Consider the following 22,706-nt stretch of genomic DNA (forward strand, 5'->3'; position numbering starts at 1 on the left):
TTCTACAATCCATAAATTATTTTTTTTGGAAATGTTCAAAAGAATCCAATGGATATTAGTCTGATAAGGAAGCCACACTTGAACCAGACTGATTACGCTGGTTAAAATCATGTCAACTAATGGGCACACTTAGCCTTTGGTGTGTGGTAGGGAATCTGAGCAGTGAGAGCTACTTCCTGCAAAAGAAATGACTTCCATATTGTTGAAGTGGTGATAGTGGTCAAGTCTTGGGATAAACATGTTAGGAGTCAGGCAAGTGGGATGCTGGAGTTAGTTACTGAACCCAGTGATACTTAGTAAGGCTTCTTTTGTGTGTCTTGGAGCACAGGAATTGTGGAGGAAGATTCCTGCATATGACTGGATATCAGACTAAGTATGCCTGATAGGAGTCCTCCACCCCCAGTAACTCTAATAATCTATAAGAAGCAAGCTTAGATTTTGAAACTTAATTTCAGGATTCCACTGTGCATGTAACAGGTGCAAAGATACATACTATTTGTTGTTCTCTGTGGTTAGATAGCTTCATAAATCAGCACCATCTGTTCTTCTTCTAAAAGACTCTTCTCTTGCCTTGGGTTGTGTGGAGTCATGTTGTGTATGTTTCAAGACAGGAAATGTTTCATTTCTGTGGGAAATGGAAATTTCATGGACTATGTTCAGGACTGTGTTTGCCATTCCATTTGATCAGTATTAACTTGAGATGAGAGTGTTAGGCATCCTTTTGAGGGTGGGCAACTCACATATAATATTCAGCATCACAGGTACTGAATTATTCTTCATTTAATCCAAAGTTATTTGACATTGAACTCTGGAGTTCTATGGAGCAAGTTTATATTAAGATAAACTGCACTGCCTTTAGAGGTATAAGAGCTATTATTTTCCCTCTATAATATAAGAAGACAGTTTTATTTTTAAAAGTCTTGCTTAGTATCTAGTACTGTCTTTTCTAATTCTTTTTTTTTAAAGTGACTTTACTCTAGTAGAGTACAATGATCTTTAAATAAAATTATGTTACACATTTCCTGATTTTCTTTCTTTAGAAATTTGCTTATATCATTTCAGCAGTGAAATCCCCGCCCCCCCACCCCGCCCACTCAAATGTTTTCAATTGTTTTCCACATATGATGGAAAATTATTTTTCCCTGGGGATTAGGCTAATTAATCAAATAGTGGCAACCTTAACACAAAAGCCTTCTGGAATCCAATTTGTGATACTCAGGGGACTTGAAAACAGATTCCCCTCAGAATTTATTTTCCACCAAATGTGATCCGCCAAAGTGGTTTAATTCATACTGTCAACATTCAAGTAAATACTTTCTCTGGAAGCTATGGCTCACTAAGAGTTAATGTATCTCTCATTAAGTTTGGAAAATTTTGGAATTCCAAAACTCCAAAAAGGTGAAAAAGATCATTTAGTTGAGCATTTGTGTAGCAGTGTAATTGAACTGGTTACATTATTTTACATGAAAAATAATTAACATTTGAGGAAGAATATTATAAATTTGTTAAGCAAGATATCATCAGAACTTTCTTTTCCTTTCTGCTTCTTAAACATAAAAATCAGATTGGTATGCCGGATATTTAAGTAAGCAAGTATAACTTAAGTTTTTAAAAAACATTTAGACAGTATGTAAATTATTTCTTGAAACTGTAGGCTTTTCTTTAAAGTAATAGCTATTCAAAATATTTATATCCTCAGAACTCAAGAGTGTGAATGCAGAGATGCAGGTGATTGCTTTCTGGGTAAATTTTTATTGTGTTCCATAAAACAGACAATTTTCCTTGTTTTGTAAACAAACCGATTACAAAGTTTATCCTCTTGTATGAATGATGGAAGCAGGATTCAGATTTTAAGTGTTCTAACTACCAATTCTGTCCTATTTTGTAATAGTATCCACTTTTGTTAATGATGTCATTAACAAAAATCTGTGAATATAGAGAAAATATTTAGTGCCCAAGAAGGATAAAATACAACTAGATAATTTTTAAAATTAAAAAGATAATTACAGATTTAGCCTAATTTCATTTTTTTCTCTCTCCTTTTACTACTTGACTCTTCCATCTTAAAAACATGGCTTAGATCAGTATTATATCACAGATAAAGGGTTAACAAAAATTATTTCCCCCTCTTCCCAAGAGTATAAACTTTGGTGAGGTTTTTGGTTTTGTTTTGTTCCCTTTTCCTGGAAACCTGATAAAGGTTTCCGTGAACAATCTTTGTATGGTAATTAAATTATTCTGATTGGTAAATTGTATCTGGACTGGAAAAACTGTAAATATCTGACAAGCAGCTGTCCCTTTGGTGATGTCATGAGGCATACTGGCTTCTCTGAGGCAGGAGTCTCCTGAGCCAGGGTAGCACTCTGCATCCAGCCTCTATAAGTGTCTTCCTGTGCAACTGAACTGTCATCTGGGGGACCCACAGGAGAAGTTCGTGGGCATCTTCCAGGAAGGCACCTGCCAGGGACACGACCACGATACTGCCTTCCTGGCTCGTTGGGTTTCCTATCTTTTATTATTTGAAGTAAACCTGGTGCCAGATTTAAATTAAAATTAAATACAGCATACTCGAAGGCATTTAATGAAAAAACTAGCACTCTCTGTGTTCCCCCAGCCCCTCTCCCTAGAGGCAGCAACTCCCAATCTATGCAGATGTTGGTTGGTTCTGGTATTTACTTCCATGTTTCTGAATAAAATATTTATGTTGTTGTTTTGTGGTTACAAGCGATTAACATCTTTTGCTTTGTCATTATGGAAGATGGGGTTTTCCCTTTAATGCCACTTTTACCTTCCAGATACCCCTCCCCTAAGTCTTGTTACATGAAAATTCCAAGTGGAATCAATACCCAGTGTCACATTATATAGCGATGTGAGAACTGCTCACAGTTTAGCTGAGTGGGTTCTCTGATTATGTTTCCTTTCTTACACTTTTTCCTTCGCTATTCTTGGAGCTAATTGCTTTGGCATTTTGACAATTTGGTTTGTTTTCTCTGTCTCTATCTTTAATCTGTGTCCTGCCCCGTCATTCTCTATCAGGTCTGTGAAAATATCTCCCAAATATTAAAAAATATCAGAGTAATTATTATTATGATTTTTCTCATGGAGACGGACTTCCCAGACCTCTGTGTCCTGCTGCTCTAATCTTCTCTGGACTGTCACCATATTCTGGACTTACCTTGGGTTCTGTCCATTGTCTCATTGAGTTTTCTGGGTTTTACTGGAAGACATCCAAAAATAAATTGATAGGAAAGGGACCAGGGGAAGTAAAGACTGCTTGTCTGATTTTTTTTTTTAAATACTTGCTTTTTTTTATATTTGATTTTTTATACTTTTTTTTATACTTGATTTTTTTTTTCATACTTGATTTTTGTTTTTGTTTGGTTGGTCATATTGTTCTATGTTGAAAAATATGTTTTCCCCTTGATACAGATGGTTTAACTATTTCATGTAGTAGAATTTAATGTTTTACTGTTCAAAAGACATTCTTATCATAGAGCATGTGTTAATCATGTTCCCAGTTTTAGTTTGCTAGCGATCATACAAACGCTGTGTGTGTGTACTCAGTCGCTTCAGTTGCGTCTGACTCTTTGCAACCCCATGGACTGTAGCCCGCCAGGCTCCTCTGTCCATAGAGTTCTCTAGGCAAGAATACTGGAGTGGGTTGCCATGCCCTCCCCCAGGGGCCTACAGATGCTACCACTTGGCGACACTCAGATTAAATTCTGTTATTGGGAGATAATTTTCCATGGTTCTTTTGCATTTCTGTACATCTTGAGAATGAAGGCCTTTGTGCTGCACTCTTCTTTCAACGATATGTGTAGAGCAAACAACCTTGGAAGACAGACATGGTGTCTCCCTTCAAAGCAGTGAGCAGGCATGCAAACTGTTTGTGTAAAGGGTTCCAGTTCCCTGGGCTCAGTTTCTCCTGTGTAGACCAGTGTCCCGGGCCCTCTTCGTATCGCCTTTGAGAATTTTAGCTTAGGAATCAGTACACAAATGGAAGATACTCTGGCTGATGCCATTGCTGTAATGAACTGTCCTTTGTCTCTGAACCAAGGTGTCCTCTGTGATACCCATGAAGCTATGTGGCAGGCTAACTTAGAGCTGTCAAGCAGGATGGAATCACAGCCCCGTCACAGGTCTTCACATCTGTCCCTTCTCTGAAAATTTCCTCAACTAGCAACCTGTGGTGTTTTCTTTTTCCTGCCATTTATTGGATTGTAGAAGATTCATTGGAAGGACTGTTGTTGAAGCTGAAGCTCTAATACTTTGGCCACCTGATGTGATGAGCCAGGTCATTAGGAAAGACCCTGATGCTGGGAAAGATTGAAGGCAACAGGAGAATGGGGCAGCAGAGGATGAGATGGTTAGAGAGCATCACTGACTCAGTGGACAAAAATTTGAGTAAACTCCAGGAGATAGTAGAGGGCAGAGGAGCCTGGCATGCTAATGGTCCATGAGGTGACAGAGTCGAACACGACTTAGTGAATGAACAACCACAGCAACACAGCATTTAGTTGTTTATAATTTTTGATATGTTTTCTCATTCTGAAACCCTTTTATGATGAAAGTACTTTGTATACAGCAAAGTGCAAGAAATTATGGGTTTTATGCAGCTTTCTAAAATGTATATGATACATTCTGTATTTAATTGAGTGGGTAATATGTTTAATATTAAATTTTACTACAAGGCATAAAGTATGAAAGGGTGAATATATACTCTTAAAATATCTTATAGTTGTGTAACATTACCCTAAAACAATTACTGAGGTATGTTTTATATGTCATGTATTCACTGTGTCTCATTTCAATAACAGCTAACATTTATTGTCCATTACCACGTGTCAGGTACTGTGTTATGATTTGTGACGTGGGTTTATCTTACTTATTCCTCTCAGTAATCCTAAGAAGAATTAGATGGTTTTATAGTTCCTAGTTTACAGAAGAAGGGACAGAAATACAGAAAGGGTATATAACTTGTTTAAGGATGTAAAGTTGGCAGATGGCACACTCACTTTTCACATCCAGGTCTGTTTAATTTTTGAAACTGAGCTCTTAACCACTATTCTCTACTGTAAAATAGATGGGATAGGACAAAAAGTACATTGACTCACCTGAAAAATTTTCTTCACACTGCATAGTTTAAACTAATACTCTAGGCCTTCCATCTTGATTTGGCATAGGTCATAACCGAGCTTTATTTATTATGGTGACAATGGAATTCAGTGTAGAACTCCTGCTAAAAGTGACTGTGTTCAGTTGCAGCTCTTAAAAGTACAAAACAACAAAATAAAGCAGTATAGGAGTTGGTGTGTACACATTCAGAAACTGTAGTTCCCACAGCAACTGCAGCCCAGCCTCAGGGTAGTGAATTTTGCAAAATAAGTGAACACCATATGCAGTGACATGAAATAATATTCTCCATGCTCTTGGGGCCCTGATAATGGCCACTGTGGGAACAGTGAATGTGTCAATTATTAGTTGCTGTTTCATCACTCTAGTTTGGGGCATTTCCTTTATGTGGCTATTTCCCAGTGCCGCATAGGTGTTTCTGCCAGTTGTATATCGTGGTGGTGTTTCAGCAGTGCTTAAATTATTAATGAATCCTGAAACTAAATGTCCATAACCCATAAACTATTTGTATGTTTTCCATGTGATTTATATACTACTGTGTATATATCTCTCCTCTCTATCCCAACTCCCAATGGAAAAGCTTAATTTTGGGAGTTTGTTGTTTACATTCTGAGTGTGACTCTTAGGCAGGTTCAAGATGCTGGTTCACCTTTGAAATGTATTATGTAATGGTGCTAAAGCTGAAACTCCAATACTTTGGCCACCTCATGTGAAGAGTTAACTCATTGGAAAAGACTCTGATGCTGGGAGGGATTGGGGGCAGGAGGAGAAGGGGATGACAGAGGATGAGATGGCTGGATGGCATCACTGACTCGATGGACATGAGTTTGAGTGAACTCCAGCAGTTCGTGATGGACAGGGAGGCCTGGCGTGCTGTGATTCATGGGGTCACAAAGAGTCGGACATGACTGAGCGACTGAACTGAACTGAACTGAACTGAATGGTGCTTAAAGGAGATAAATGACTAAGAAGGACATAGCAGAGCCCCTCAAAGCACAGGATCATCACTCTTCAAGTAGCTTGGCCTCACGCAGTGCTCCACCATTGAGGATGCATGGAGTCTATCTAAACTCATAGAAGAGCTCGGCACATCCAGCTTCTTATTTTGCTGGACTCAGAGGCAACTGAGCATTAGCAACTACCTTGCCTTCATATTGCCTTAGTGACTTGAAATATCATCTGATGCTCTGTCTTGAACTTAGAGCCATTGCTTATCATTTTGTTGATTGATGTCTCTGTTAATGGCTTATACATTTATACTATGAGTTAGAAATATGCAATTTTTCTGTAATGGTAGACCCTCATTAGGTGGTTTAATAAGTTCATATATAAGCTCACTGTTGTCAAGTTTATATAGTAGAAAAAGATAAACCTAACAAATTATGGGTATGTAAATTATACACATAAACCTCCAAGATGTAAATTAAATAAATTTTATTGAGTTGTATTTGGAAGCATATTACCCCAGAGATTCCTGAGGGTGATTTTGTTTTCATTAGCAAATACTTGCATACTACCTGCTGGGTGTAAGACACTGTGGAGCCAAAGTAAAGCCCACGTGAGCCACTGTGTTTGGAGATTCTGAGTCTTTTCTAAGTATTCTAATTTAGATAATAAAACCGTTGATGTCATCAGACATGTTTATCCTTATTTAGATGATCCTGCAAAGCCAACATCACTGTTAGCGAACTGCGTAGTGAAAAGACGGTGGACAAGATGACAAAGAGAGGTATATTCTTGGGTGACATTTCATTTACTTTTATGAACTGTCACATTTATTCCACATGTACTTTTTGAAGCACTGGCATATTTATTCAATTTCTACAACATGTTGGAATATAATTTTTTTTTTTTTTTACTAACACTCTGCCTTTCTGAAAGGAAGAGTGCAATGCTGGGAGTTGGTTAGCTTACTCTTTGTCCCTTTTCATGCACCTGGTCCTTCGTAACTGAAGTAAACAGAAGTCGTTCTTCATGGCTAAGATCTCACTGCCTTTACCTCTAAATGATCGGTCAGTAGGCTTAGGATAACCTTATGTGACATTTCACAGGAGGAAGTGTTTAAGTCTAGGATTGTACTAACTTCATGTTCATTTTGACAACCTATGTTAATAGGAACTAGGGAACTGACAATTGAACTGAAAACTTTGCTAATCTTTAAGATTTATAATGGTCTCAACTGTTTGGATTATTAAAATGTTAAATATCTGTCCCCAGTATAATGTACATTTATTCATATATTGTAACATTGTAGTAATATATTCAGAGCAGCAGTATGCATGCAAGAATGTATGCTTAGTCGCTCAGTCATGTCCAACTCTTTGCGACCCTTTGCCAGGCTTCTCTGTCCATGGAATTTTTCAGGCAAGAATACTGGAATGGATTGCCATTTCCTCCTCCAGAGGATCTTCCTGACCCAGAGACTGAATCTGTGTCTCCTGCATTGCAAGCAGATTCCTTACCCGCTGCGCCATCAAGGACACCCAGTGTATAATATCAATAACCTCAGATTTGCAGGCAGAGAAGGCAGTGGCACCCCACTCCAGTACTCTTGCCTGGAAAATCCCATGGATGGAGGAGCCTAGTAGGCTGCAGTCCATGGGGTCGCTAAGAGTTGGACATGACTGAGTGACTTCCTTTTCACTTTTCATTTTCATGCATTGGAGAAGGAAATGGCAACCCACTCCAGTGTTCTTGCCTGGAGAATCCCAGGGACGGGGGAGCCTGGTGGGCTGCCATCTATGGGGTTGCACAGAGTTGGACACGACTGAAGCGACTTGGCAGCAGCAGCAGCAGCAGCAACAGATTTGCAGATGACACAACGTGAATGGCAGAAAGTGAAGAGGAACTAAAGAGCCTCTTGATGAAGGTGAAAGAGGAGAGTGGAAAAGCCGGCTTAAAATTCAACATTCAAAAAACAGAGATCATGGGATCCGGTCCCATCACTTCATGACATATAGATGAGGGAAAAATGGAAACAGTGACAGAGTTTATTTTCTTGGGCTCCAAAATCACTGGGGACAGTGACTTCAGCCATAAAATTAAAAGACACTTGCTCCTTGGGAAAAAAAGCTACGACAAACCTAAACTGTATTAAGCAGAGACATCCCTTTGCTGACAAAGGTCCATATAGTCAAAGGTACGGTTTTCCCAGCAGTCACGTACAGGTGTGAGAGAAGTCGGTTGTGAGGTTTAGAACTTTCCCAGTAGTATGAGAACTTCTTTGGTATAGCTGTTCTCCAGTTTGTGACTCACCCACCTGGCGGCTCTATTGTGTAGCTAATGGTCACCTCCTTCAAGATGACTTAATGCCATACCCTGGGACTCCCAGGACTGCTGTTGCTAGAGCCTCTGTCTCTGTGGCAGGCCACTGCTGACTCATGCCTCTGCAGGAGACCCTCAAACACTCAAAGGCAGGTCTGCCGCAGTCTCCTGTGGGAGTCACTGCTCCTTCCCTTGGTCTTGGTACACACAGGTTCTGTTTGTGCCCTCCAACCATCTCTGGCAGGTATGAGGTTTGAGTTTAAATGTGATTGCGTCCCTCTTACCGTCTTGTTGCAGCTTCTCCGTTGCCCTTGATTGTGGGGCATCTCTTTTCGGTGGGTTCTTCTGTATGGTTGTTGGTGGCTAGTTACAATGGTTGTTGGTGGTTGTTCAGTGGCTAGTTACAATTTTGGTATTCTCACATGAGAAGATGAGTGCATGTCTGTCTCCTCCGCTACCTTGGGTCTGATTTTTACGCATTAAATATACCAAAAGGTGGAGTAAAAACAATAAGAAGTTAACATAGGTATAAGTCCTAATGTTTTCTTTCCTTATTGCAGAGGCATCTTGTTTACCCCCTGGGATATACTAACTCGGGAGGCTTACTGCTTTAAAATACAACTTTTCACATGTTCAAACCCATGTTATCATTAAAGGTCATCCTCAGTAGACGAGAGATGTAGTTAACGTGATCATAATGCCTGTTAGACTCCAGTTTTATCCAGTTGCTTCTCATGCGCTTTCTAAGGATAAACCTGACCCGGGGTGTGCTTCTCTCCGTTTAGGATGAGGATGTCGCAGAGGAGGACAGCAGTCGCGTAGAACCCGTGGGCCATGCCGACACTGGTGTGGAGAACATCCCCAACTTCTCTCTGGAGTAAGTTACTGACAGTTTCAGCTAAGTTGTAGCTTCACTGATGGCAGCAAGTATTCCGAAAGCGTATGGCATGCGGAATGTCTGTGCTTATTCAAAACACGCTTTGCACTGGTTTGTTTTCCAAAGAGCATCTTTCATCTACTGAGTTAGTGGTATAATGTAAGAGCTGCAGCATGGAAGTTCACAGGTTCCTGCTGGGTTCCATGCCTTGGCAAAGACCATTAAATGATAGTCTGAAGCAGTGTTTGATTGAAAGCGTTTGTCATGCTCACGGCACTGTCATTGCTCTCAGTTTGCTTTCGTATGTCAGTGCTTTGTTTGTTTTTCAACTTTGCCAAGTTGACAAAGATACTGTAGACATACTTGAAAAACTAGCTGGATCAGGTAAGCATTAGTCATTTTAGTATGTGTTTTATTGGCTTGAAGAAATAGAATCTGTCAAGATATTTGATGGGGACCTTATAAGAGGTTAGGGACCTTGAACATGATTTTAAGTATCAAAGGTCAAAGAAAAGCTTTCATATATTGTCACAACTTTGCAATTATCTTAAATAACGTCAGGTTTGAATGGAAGATGTTTTTAAGACTTTGTCTGAGTTACCTTAGAGCAGCCCTTTCTAAATTTTTTCTTTGACTTTGGGTAAAAGTTTGGGGGTGGTGATATTAATAATTAGACTCTGAATTTTGTCTTTTCTTGGTTTTCCAAGAAGGGGTTATAAGAATTTTCTCAGTGAAATTAAACAGCTCCCAAATCAGATTATACTTGGATATTTAGCACCCAGTGCTCTCTAAGTAATTACATTTAAGAAATATTTGTACTGTTGTAGTTCTTTTGAGAAACATTGTGAAATAAATATATGTATTAAAAATACCATACTATCCTTAGTTGACAAACAGACATTAAATAGATGTTCAAATGCTATTAATGATATCTGAAATAGCATCTTAGGACATTCTATGAAAACATTAAAAAATTAAATATCCATGTAAATAGTATTACTTTAGTAAATATTTTGCAATATGACAAAATTTTAATTTAGCTAATTAGGATATTAACTAATGTCCTAAGTAGTGTATATGATTTAATCTATATACATATTTTCAATTTTGATTTTTTTGATATTCCAATCTTTAATTTTCTTGAGTCTTTGTATTACATAACCAGGGCACTTATAGTACATAAGATTACCTCAGGTTTTTATTTAAGGCATACAGTTGAAGTATTGGCATTTTCCAGTGCATAAGAACTGTCCTGGGATCCTGATCAAGTCCGTTGGTAGTTACTTATGTTTGTCCAGGTTTCCTTAAACTAGATACCTAATATCTAGTTGAAATAGTATTTCCAAATATTGATCATTGGATCAGTACTGTTTAGATTTCTGTGCCGTGCTCATACCCACAGAAATACCAACAAAGAAAGTGAAATCTCATTGAAATGGTTTAGAAAATTTACATTCTCCAGGTTACACCAATTTGCAGTAAATTTGGGCTTATGATATTCATATTAAAGTACTGTAGTTATGTAGTAAATGCCTGCAAATGAAGTCATGTAACTTTATATAAATAGTGTAAAGACTTTTAGAGTTCAATTACAAACACTCTTAAGGCAATTGTTCGATTTTTCATGGGTGCCCACTGGGGTTGTGTCACCGGCATGAGCAGTGAGCTTACAGCAGGTACGGTGTTAGGAGTAAGGGTGGTGGCATCCTATCTGGACGGCTACCTGCAGGGGCAGAGCTGTGCCCTTACTGGACTATTGGAAGGATCAATGAGATGACCTGCTCAGAAGCGCTTTGTAAATTATAAAGTGCTGTGCAATGGAAACATCTTTAGCCCGTTAGTCTTCGTAATCCTTGATTAGATATTAGAATGGGAAACTTTCAGTGCAAGTCTAGAGATCTGATTACAAAATGTGGACTTGGAGTATACAGAAGAGCAATGTCCTGGGTGATTTTTAATGTAGTTATTTCTGATGATTGCTCCCCTCCCATGCCATCAGACTAGCGTGCCGGTATGTAGTGTTGAATGTGCTTTCATCACCATGCTTCTCTTCCAGAATGTGAATGTATATGCGTGTGTGCCCCTTGGAATTTTTGTTTTGTCTCTTTTGTTGTTTACCGTGTGTCTGTGCCGTTGCAGCTTCGTGTTTGGTTTGGTTTGGTTTTGGTTTGTGACAGTACATGTTCATGCTCCCTCATTCATCATTGTCTCACAGTGATATGGTAAAGCTCGTACAAGTCCCCAACGATGGAGGGCCTCTGGGAATCCATGTAGTGCCTTTCAGTGCTCGAGGCGGCAGGTAACGTATCTTGCAGGTTTTTAATTGAATCATAATGTACAGTGTTTTATCTTCATTTATGCTCAGATGTAGAGTAGTGTTGAGTTAGTGTATGCTTAATAGAAGCCTCTTCATTTGCGGGCCACCGTGCCTTCCTTCACACGTATGCATCATAATCACAAAAGCACTTAGGCTGATGAAGAAATCGGGCATTTAAATTATTCTAATAATTTTATTGTTCATCACATCCATGCAAACATTTTACTACGCTGCAAATTGATGATAGCCTTTATTGCCAGAACTCCAGCTGAATGTGCAAAGGTAAGGAAGTTCTTCAAGCATTTTCCTGGAAAACATGTATCCAGTATCAGTTACCTGGATAACATAGAAAATGATTCATTGAAAATTTGTTTATATGTCTGTTTAGTTCTTTAATTTTTAATGATTTTTATAATTGTGTTCCAAAATTTTTAAGTCAGAGAAGCTATAGATTTATTTCCTCCCATGTGATCTGTGTCTCCTCTTCAATCTGCCCACCCAAATGGCACAGTTTTGCACTGTTTGTTAGTATGACTTCATTACTTCATAGAACATGTATCCTTAAAAATGTCAAATGTTAAATGAGTTTCTTTTACCCTGCTGCTTGTTTTCAATGAAAGAATTATTGTTTGTTTTATACATATTCAAATACTAAGAACTGATTTTGCAGCTAATCACATCAATTAATCAAATGTTTGATGAGCCTTTCATCATCCATGAAATACTGCCTCCTCCTGGGGCTTGGGGAGAGGCAGTAACCTTTGAGGTTTAATCTCATCCTCTCTTATTTACCTATTTAGTTATTACCAGCTGAAACATAGTTATGATCTATTTGGCTTTCTAGTTTGAACGTCTTTCTTTTATTGTTATCCCTTTATCTATTTATTTTTAAACTTCCTTTATGCTGGGAAAAGAAAACAGGGAGCTGGAAAGTCGCCTTAGGCCAGCGAGTGAGAACATAGAACATTCTTTCAACTCTTGCCGAAGAATTATAAGCATCTAGTATGTTGTAAGAGACATTGGAATGTCAATTACAGGCATGTGACTGAATTATCTGTTTAATTTTTTAAAATAAGTGTTTGAACAGTTGTACCACCTTCCTAGTGTATGTTCCTGACCGTGCTGTGTCCAGACTTCATGTTTCTGGTAATGCACATGCTTTATGGAAGGTCTGGAAGCTGATGCATTGATTTACCTAGAACTCTGCTGGAGTAGGAGGCTTGAAAGTGAGCATTATCTAACAAGATGTGAAATTCTCCTGGAATTGAGAGCGGGGTGTTAAATTCACAGACTTATGACCACTTTTACTTTTTTCCCTTCTTTTCTTCTTTTTTTAAAACTCTAGAGAAACAATGAACTTTCATCAAAGAACTTTCATTTAAATGAGCTCAGTTGTTTTCAAAATGGCCCTTGCCTTTATCTCCTTTAAAAATTATAATCTTAAATGATCTGAGAAGTTAAATCCCTTTTCCATTTATTTCATGAGTAGAAAAATAAGCTAAGAGGGTAAAAGGCATGAATGATAGCTTCCCAATACTAGTGTGTCTTTTACTGCTTGTGGAATATAACTCATCACAACTGAGACTTAATTGTGTATAGACCAGCTTCGAACCAATATTTCAAGCATGCTATTTTCTGTCATTTATTACACATATTCTACGGCATTGTGTGAAAGGATATTGGGATAAAAGAGGTAAAAAGCCTAAAGCAAAAAAACTGTAAGATAGAAAAATTAATCTACTGCAGATTAATTCAGTGGAAGGTATTTTTACTGGTTACCATGGCATTTCATTTTGATATACAGAACTCATTCAACTAGACAAGGATCCCTTTGCAGAACTAGGTGTCATTTTTAATCCCTGTTGATTTGGCAGTGTAATGAAGAAAATCCTGTACAGCATTCTTGTACAAGGGACAAAGAGATTAAGACAATGAGATTCTTTATAAACCCTTTCTAGGCATCAGCAATTTTGAAAACGGAGCAGAATTTTTTCCCCCTAACACCTGTAATGTGTCTTTGAGCTTCCTCATTGTCTTGACATTGCTGGTTCTCTGGAGTGAGGCGGAAAATGCAGAGAGCAACAGGAGGGCTCCTCCAGAATCCTAGCCGCCAATCTTCAGGAGCCAGACACACCCATCTCCCTTGTTCTCAGAAATGCTGACAAGTACATTCTTCCCAGTCTGTCAGAAACCTTCCCAAGCATTACTGAGTGACGGTTCCTGTGTTAGGTGTTGGGAAACAAGGATGGATGGGACATGGTCTCTCTCCAGGGATGTGCAGTCAAGACGGAGTGATAGCCAGGAACTCACACTATTATAATTATGTGATAAATGCCGACATTGTGAGTTGATGGGGAGGGGTTGTCTGAATTAGGTAACTGAAGCTGGCTTGTTGTAGAAGATGATTTTAATTGAGATGACACTTTGTGAGGGGAAGCTACATCAGCTCCATGGTGACTGTGAGGGCAAATTAAGCAATGCAGAATAGTGTAAAGGAGGAAATTAAGTGGAACTCGTGAAGAAATTGCATATATTATCCAGTGGGAATAAAAGAATACATATTTGTGGGATATAAGTTGAAATTTCTGAGAATAAGTTTCTTTGTGCAAAATTCCAGTCATACTTGGCCCCCTCTCAGTTTTGGAAATGTAATTAATTGAATAACACTTACTGAATACTCATTTTTCTAAAAGTGACATATACATGTCAGTATTGCTTTCTGATTTCCATTTCAAAGTCAGAAAGTTTTAAGGAACAGTACAGAACTGGAATCACACATCCTACAGAGAAGAAACTTGATGCGAAACATCTCAAATATCAAGGAAGTATTCAGGGAAATAGGAAAAAAATGTGAAGTCAATGTTAGAGAAATTTTTAAAGCTACTTATGTATTCAGTATTATTTTGGCCTGTGGTTAATGAAGTTTTTTGAATAAAGATTCTGCTGGATCAATTTTACAGAGGCCATTTTCTAGAGTGGGTTGAATGTTCTTTAGTGACAACTGGCTTGTGGCTCCCCTACCCCAGCCATTGCTTTGGGTATTAAAAATGGAGACTAGTGGCTGCACAGGAGACACTATGTTGATATCCCTTGATGCTCTGTTTTTCTCTAGTTATCATCCTGTATTTTATTCAAAAATATAAAATTAGCTGATCCCCACCCAGAATTCTTTATTCACAGTTTCGCTACCTTGAAATCAATTTTCACTTCACACATATAATTTCATTTCCTCTTGATTTTAAATGTCAAACATAACCTCCTTATTTAAATCACAAGTGCTACTACTTTCAGGAAGGCTCTGCCAAGTAATTGTCATTTCCTTTGGCAGAAAAACCATGTTTCATGTTAAAATTTTTTATATTTCTAGGACCTAGCCCAACAGTATTGCTCAGCGAAGCTTACTTTGACTATCCCTACTAACTCTGCATTGCTATCGAAATAAAATACATATAAAAATAAATATCTAAGGTACATTAGAAATAAAACAATAAGGATGTATCCTGGCTTGATGTTAATGAGGTTTCCCAAGCCTTTCCAATTACTTAGGAATATGATTGTGTTATAATATTAAATATTTAGAAAGCAAGATAAAATGTATATTCTGAAATAGGGGCTGGGCTTATGAAATAATAAGATTTTGTAGTTTTAAGGGACTTAAAGTCTAACTGAGAAATATGTACTATATAAAGAGATCTATACTATGTGTCCAAAGAACCTGATGCACGTGTGTGGTAGGATTTAGAGGAAGTGGAGGTTTGAAGCAACGGAACTTGATCTGTTCTTTAAAGGAAATATACGACTTAATGCTAGTGATGTCTGAAAAGATCTTCTTTCCTGGAAGAGGATATACGAAAGGAAGATGTTCCATACAAATGTGTGTGATTTGCTGAGAAATAATGATTCGAAACAGAGTGTATTGGAAATGGCTCTTAGAAAGCACTTTATGAATGGCCTGTGAGACTTCATTCTATAAATAGTAGAGAAATTGTTGAAGGGTTTCGAGAAATACCATTGTATTATTTTTTAGATTAGCTATTATTCTTCTATTTGGTCCCAGTCTAACTTATAGAAGACATTCTTAATCTTTTCCCGTATGGAAACACATATGGCTAAAGCATATTATTCTTTTTTAAATTAAATTTTATTCTTTATTTTATTTTTTAAAGCATATTATTCTTAATAAAGTGCAGCCTGCTTCTCTGTCTCTTTTCTGTAATGGACATAATTGAATAATTTTTGTCTCAAATAAAAAAGTGTTTATTAGGGTTTAACTATTCTGTATAAAAGTTACTGGACATATTTGGAAGGTCTTAAGAAAAACACTCATCTACTTAATAATTCAGTGAAATTCTATGAACTTGACTCCTCTAATACTTACATGAGTTATAAATAGTGTTAGTTTTAACTCTTAGGTCACTGAACCTTTATTATATTACTTTTTGTTGCATAAGACATCAAAATCAGAAAGCTCATCTTCTTTCCAGAATTCCCAGTTGCCTGTGCTGTCTTCCCTCTTTGTGGCAGACAGTGATGGCTTTAACCACATGCTGAGTCTTCATGTTATTGGCCAAGGGCTTGTTAGGAATAGTCCAGGCTAAGAGATGCATTTTGATGCACCTTTTTTGAGACCACAGATACTTGGGACAGTTCCTGGCTCTGTCTTTCGAGTAAGTGTGGCCTGAGCAGGTTTCCTTCTCTTAGCCTCAGTCTTCGTATTTGAAGGCTGGGACACTCCTGTGACTTTGTATGGTTTAAATAAGAAAATACAGAAACTTACAAAACGCGTGTAAAATTCCTTTAGTGAGGTATTTGGCAGTGGCAGCTAATATAATAAGAATGGTATTGACATTTCACCTTCCACTTATCTACCTGTGATGTGCTTTAAGATTACCTCCAAATGCTGGGTGTTCTGGTTGTCTCAGTTCAGTTCAGTTCAGTCACTCAATCGTGTCTGACTCTTTGCAACCCCATGAACTGCAGCACGCTAGGCCTCCCTGTCCATCACCAACTCCCGGAGTTCACCCAAACTCATGTGCATCGAGTCGTATTGCCAATCCAACCATCTCTCTGTCGTCCCCTTCTCGTCCTGCCCCCAGTCCCTCTCAGCATCAGGGTCTTTTCCAATGAGTCAGCTCTTCGCATCAGATGGTCAAAGTATTGGAGTTTCAGCTTCAGCATCAGTCCTTCCAGTGAACAGCCAGGACTGATCTCCTTTAGGATGGACTGGTTGGATCTCCTTGCAGTCCAAGGGACTCTCAAGAGTCTTCTCCAACACCACAGTTCAAAAGCATCAATTCTTTGGGTCTGGTTGTCTAGGCAAGTGCTAATGAGACTGTATAATAGTGGAATATGATCTCAAAATGATCTCTTCTATCATGAATATGGGATGAAAATTTACTCTTACATCCTAAGTTTGAGAATTTCAGTACACACTTATTTAGGTAGTTAGGTGTATTTGTTAATGAAGAATTACAGCCGATTTGAATTTCATGGAAACAGCTCAGGTGTTAAGAATAACTTTATTTGAGGCTTGTATATTTCAGTTCACTTTAGAGTTTTTAAGTTGAATATTCACTTTTAAAAGAATAAATATCCTCTTGCACTTTGAGTACTCTATTTCAGTTCATCTCCCCCAAAATACAATTTATTTACTGAGTCTGTATCCTTTTGTCTGGAAGATTTCAGTTGTTCATTCTCAGCTGCAGATTCATTTTGTTCAAATCAAGGGGACATATTAAATGCATTCGTTTTAGAGAGAGAAGTTGTATTTTACATTTAGACAAAACTTGCTTTTTAAAATGTAGTAGTATGATGCCTATTATTTCTGCCCTTATTTTAAGGAATTCTCTATTTTCACTTTACCATGTTTTGGTCCACTTTATCTCATCCACTAAAGGCTATATTAACTTGGAGTTCTTACTGTGGTTCTGAGGGATTGAATGTAGGTCATTGCCAGCCCATTGTCCTGGGCTCAGTGAGGGGAGAGGGTCCTGCTGCTGGGAGCTCATTCTGCTCATGCCTTCTCTGCTTTTGCTGTAGTTGTGGTGTTTACACTGTGTCAGCTTTTATTAAGATGAATTATGATCATTTCCATACAGCTGGGTGGCAGTTGTGGGAGTTTACGTTATCAAAGCAAAACTCACACTTACTCAGCCAATTTAGATGTCAATAAAACATTTGTTACTTATTTTCAGTTTTATCATTGGCTGTAATTTATACTTAGGATTGAAAATGTTAACATGTGTGACTGAGTTTGTTTTAATTAAGTGTATAATTAGGCTAATGAACCTTGTAAAAATGTAGTGGTGCAATCCTTAATATAATCTAAGCAGTTAAATTTCTAATTACGCATCCAAAATCATGTACAGAGATGCTGCCTTTCCATGGCTGGCTCTCTGGGGCTGTGTTCTCCTTCTTTGCCCCCTTTGGGGGTAAGAAACATTGTACAGAAGCCATGGTGAAAGACTTCAAAGAAATATGTGTGTATTTACATATTTTTTAATGTAGGAAATTCATTCAGAAGTGGGATTTGTACATAGCAGACATAGTGTGTTTTCCCCTAAATTTTTGAAAAGATAGAGGGACCAGGGAAGGGTGGTAGTTTTGGGGATGTTTTCAGTTTACCAGAAGAAATCCACTTGCCCGGAAAGCATCTTGCCAAGTCGGGTTCACATTAAATTCGTGCAGGAGGTGGAGAGGTGCTGCCCCATGTAACCGGGAGCCCTGATGTTGTGGCTTCCCGGCGCTGACCTCCCTGCTGTGTTACTCATGACCTGCTCGTCCTCCTGCACCTGCCAGCACAGTCAGGCTGGTGCCTTGCCCCTGGTCCTTTCCCCAAGCAGCCTCCTCTCCCCACTGCCCGACTCCTCTTCTCCCTCTCCTGGCTCTTCTGTCTTTTGCAAAGTGGTTTCTTCTGATGAAAAGTGGTTGCCCCTAACAAGGAATTCTGGTACTGACTGCCAAGAAGGAAAACCACTCTCTACTCTGGCATAGAGTCATGCCAAAACGCTCTGACCTTCACGACCTTTAATTATTCTCTCTAATAAGAGTGTTAAGGGAAACACAACAGCATCGGCACTCACTTCTTTATTCCTTTAGAGGGAATTCTAGTTGCTGGTTGAATTTGCAAACCAGACTCCTAAAATTTGTTTCTAATTATGAATACTATCTGGGCTGCCTTTTCGTGGGCAGGAGGGGGTGGAGACGTCTCTGCTAGCAGACACAACTTTCCAGGAAGATGAAAATCTCTGTTATTACTTCCCATTGATTTCCCTTCAGAGGGTCCTCTTCATTCTGTTTGGCTTTCATGTTATCAGTTCAGTTTTCCTGTGAAGTTTTTTTGATCGTTCCTTCCCATTCCTTTTGTAATCATTTTCACCTAGTGAACCAAATGGCATAATTTTGCGGATTGTACCATTTTCCTTTTCAATTAAACCATTCTTTTGAAGAGAATGATTCTAATAGTGTGGTCAAGTACTTAGAAATCAGCAGGCTACTAACATCTCCTTAATTCAGTCTGTTCTGTTGCTTCCCTGATCACTTGCTGTGTCACTCAGGGTGAAATTTTTCCCTTTCTGCTCCTCTACCCACAACCCTCAACCACCCCATCAGCTCTCTAGTCTCTAGTGCTGTGAAAGAGGATTCTGAGGTTTCTGCGACTGCTTTAATAGTGTTGGATTCTAAAACCTCATTTAATAAACTTTGGCAGTATTTCATGTAAATATGATAGCATACTTGTTTTTGATTTGTAGCATTTTTACTGTATGTGAGGATTACTCATGCAATTGGTTGTATAAGAGGGCTTATATAGAAAGACAAGCTATTCCATGAATGAAGCATGTCAGGCCTTTTTACTGTATGTTATTATCCTGGAATGATTCCCATGGGGGGGGGGGGAGCAGATTTAAGAAAAGAAAAATGATTATCTAGATGAATATAAATCCATGGACCTATTCATCTGAAGAATATTAATGCCACTTGTAGAGTTAAATTACAGATTTCCAAGTTAGATTATTTAAACTGTTATAGATACTGAAAGGTTTTATTGGAAATAAATTTATGAATTTAAACAAATGACTGATACTAGCTACCTGCTAAGTAATTTCCATTAAACTTGGTCTGACTTTCTCCATTTCCCTAAAAATATTCTATTTCAGAATACACAAAGTATTTCAGAATATATAAGAACATAATAATTTTTAGACACTTGAGATCACAGCAATGTTGTAACTGTATTGAGAAATTGCTCATGATCTCACTGATTAAAAACTAATTAACTGGAGTGACTCTTGGTAGGCCATGCTTTTACTCAGGGGCTGAACACACGAACTTGAAAGACCTGTTGTTGGTCCTTTGAGGCAGCTTTTAGCAACAGAAGTGGTACCAAGTCGTGGTTCTGTTAGGATTGCATGTGGGTGGCTGACTCATCTTTTCTCTCTGCTGTGCTCTCAGGTGGGTGCTTGGATGGCAAAGTGGCCTCGTGTCTGCTCCTGGCTCCACTATTACCAATAACTGTGATTCAGTTTGATTTCTCTTGTTATTTTGTCCCACTCAACAGAGACATGGGTATATCTTGATGACGTGATGCCTCTGGATAGAACAGTTTGTTCACTGCCCATGCGTGTGTGTTTGCTCAGTCACTCTTTCACAGCTGACTCTGGGGCCTCATGGACTGTATCCTGCCAGTCTCCTCTGTCCGTGGGATTTCCTAGACAAGAATATTGGAGTGGGTTGCCATTTCCTTCTCCAGGGGATCTTCCCAACTCAGGGACCAAACCTGTGTCTCCTGCATTGGCAGGTGGATTCTTGACCACTGAGCCACCTGGGAAGCCCATAGACACTGACAAATCATAGGGAAGCTTAGGAGGGCACACTGTGGGCTTGAGTGCATTTTAGGAGGCACTTTACATTTGCTGTGCACTTTGGTTAGCACAGTAAGATATCACTTCCTGCCAAGCAGGGACTCTGACAGCTCTAGTCTCATGCAGCTGGGCCAGTATATTCTTACCTTTGAGCTTAGAGGATTTTTATATTGATTTAGTTCCAGTATATGATGGCAAGTAACTAACAACGACCCACGCCATACTTTTCACTAGTCACCAAGTTTCTTAGACTCTTACACTAGTGGATGTTAATCCCCAATTATTAACATGACCAAAAGGCAATTTAAACGTCATCTCCTCTTAATTCTTGCGGTAGGTATACTTAACCATAGTAAGACACTGTGCCTCTTCAGTATATTTAATAATAAAAATTAGAATGACATCGATAGTGACTCAGTAAATATTCATCAAAGAAACAGGGTTAAACTGTAGAATAACACCCAAAAAACAAAAGGGCCTTCACCTCAGTGAATTTCAGCTCAGTCCTGTATTTGGTATAAATGATACCATCATGAAAAAGAGGATCTGATTCTGCGTTTTGTTTCATTTATTCTATTTTGCAAAAACTTGTCAGGAGACTTGTTTGCCTCAGATAAACCTAAGCACCTATTCATTCAGTTTTCGGTTGTCAAGACCTTACTACAAGCTCAGGCCCATGTTCCCCACTTTCCAGGAGCTGACAGGGCAACAATAGAGATAAGATGTGTGTATAAGTAACAGTGACAGGGCAATGAGATCAACAGCAACAATTACCTCAAAGGTTTAAAAGAAGGATGCAATCTATTGGAGCATCTACGTACAGTATCTACATATAGTAGGTTGGACAGTACATACTGCAGATTGTATTCCGTTGGAAAATACAGATAGGTGATTGGAAATTTGGTGTCTTCAACTTTATGCAGGATTTTAAATGCTAGTCTCCATATGGGTATTTTTTGTGTCTCTAAATATTAGGATTATGAAAGAAAATCTAAGCTGGGGACAAACCGAGAAAATTCATAAAAATTTTAACATGATCATGATACAGAATAGATGCTAACCGTCAAGTAAATCAGAGCATCAGAACTAGGTGAGGATTCCTGTTACTTATGAAGCTGGGATCATATGTAGTGTTTGCTATTTCTATGGGGTATATGGAATGTCCATCCTGTCAGTCAAGGAGTTGGTGCTCCAGACCGAGTATGTTTGCAATAGTGTCCCCCATCCCCATCTTGGTCTCTAAAAGTTCACTCAGGCTTTTCTTTCTACTTCAAGTTTGACTTAATTCTGAGAGCTGAATGGTGACTGCCAAGATTGGAACTTGTCCCTGGCTTCCTATTTTCTTCCGAAGGGAATAATGGCAACAAATTACGTACTTCTGGGAGACCTAACAAGTTTTGAAATTCAGAACATGAGGCAATATCAAATTCAGATGCCAGGAATGGAAACTCTTCTATTTTTGAAATCTTCCCAATTCTCCTTCTCAAATGTGCAATGCACCAGGGTGAGCTTCTCCTCCTTACCTTTCCTTTCATGGAAAGATGGGTTTGCCATCAGCACTGTACAAGCTGGCTTGAAACAGGAAACTGCCAGACTGCTCACAAATCCATGCTCATTCACTCTCCCCACTGCCTCAGCCCCCGAGCCGTTAGGCCGGCTCTGTTGGGAGCATTTGTAAGCATAGAGAGAAGTGTACACTTTATTTCAGAAGCATGACTCTGACACGCCAGAAACAATTGCTCATATTTATTGAAAAGATCCCTTTCTATGCACCATTTATGCCATTATGATTTTTGTGTTGGTGTTATTTTAAAATGTCTGAATAGTGATTTAATGCACCCCTTTATTAGGCAGTCTTTGTAAATATAATACCAACATTAAAGCAGTAGGGTATTGTGCACAGTGGCAATATTACATGTGTAACAATTTGCATTCTTAATGTTCCAGAACCCTGGGGTTATTAGTAAAACGATTGGAGAAAGGTGGTAAAGCTGAACAAGAAAACCTTTTTCATGAGAATGATTGCATTGTCAGGATTAATGATGGCGACCTTCGAAATAGAAGATTTGAACAGTAAGTGTGGGCTGCCTCATTGCTGCTCTTTTCTGCGTCAGGCATGACAGAGTGCAGGCGATGGGAGTGCCTTGGACCACGTGTCTGTGGTCTTTGCCTTCCTGCTGGAAAGGGGAATTTTCTGCCATTCTCTAGCTTCTAAAAATTTCATCAAACTCCAGGTAATCACTACCATTAGACT

General features: G+C 38.7%; 1 protein-coding gene across 21 annotated transcripts in view; it reads left to right on the plus strand.

Annotated features, from left to right (window-relative positions):
- PARD3 (par-3 family cell polarity regulator) overlaps positions 1–22,706 on the plus strand; it is a 573,907-nt gene that overhangs the window by 306,232 nt on the left and 244,969 nt on the right. For all 21 annotated transcript variants that reach the window (XM_018057066.1, XM_018057067.1, XM_018057053.1 and 18 more), the window contains 3 exons: positions 9,183–9,274; positions 11,490–11,573; positions 22,400–22,525. In XM_018057066.1, coding sequence (XP_017912555.1) covers positions 9,183–9,274; positions 11,490–11,573; positions 22,400–22,525 — 302 coding nt within the window. The remainder of the gene's footprint in view (positions 1–9,182; positions 9,275–11,489; positions 11,574–22,399; positions 22,526–22,706) is intronic.

Source organism: Capra hircus, chromosome 13 (genome assembly GCF_001704415.2).
Source record: "Capra hircus breed San Clemente chromosome 13, ASM170441v1, whole genome shotgun sequence".
In the NCBI taxonomy this organism is placed as follows: domain Eukaryota; kingdom Metazoa; phylum Chordata; class Mammalia; order Artiodactyla; family Bovidae; genus Capra; species Capra hircus.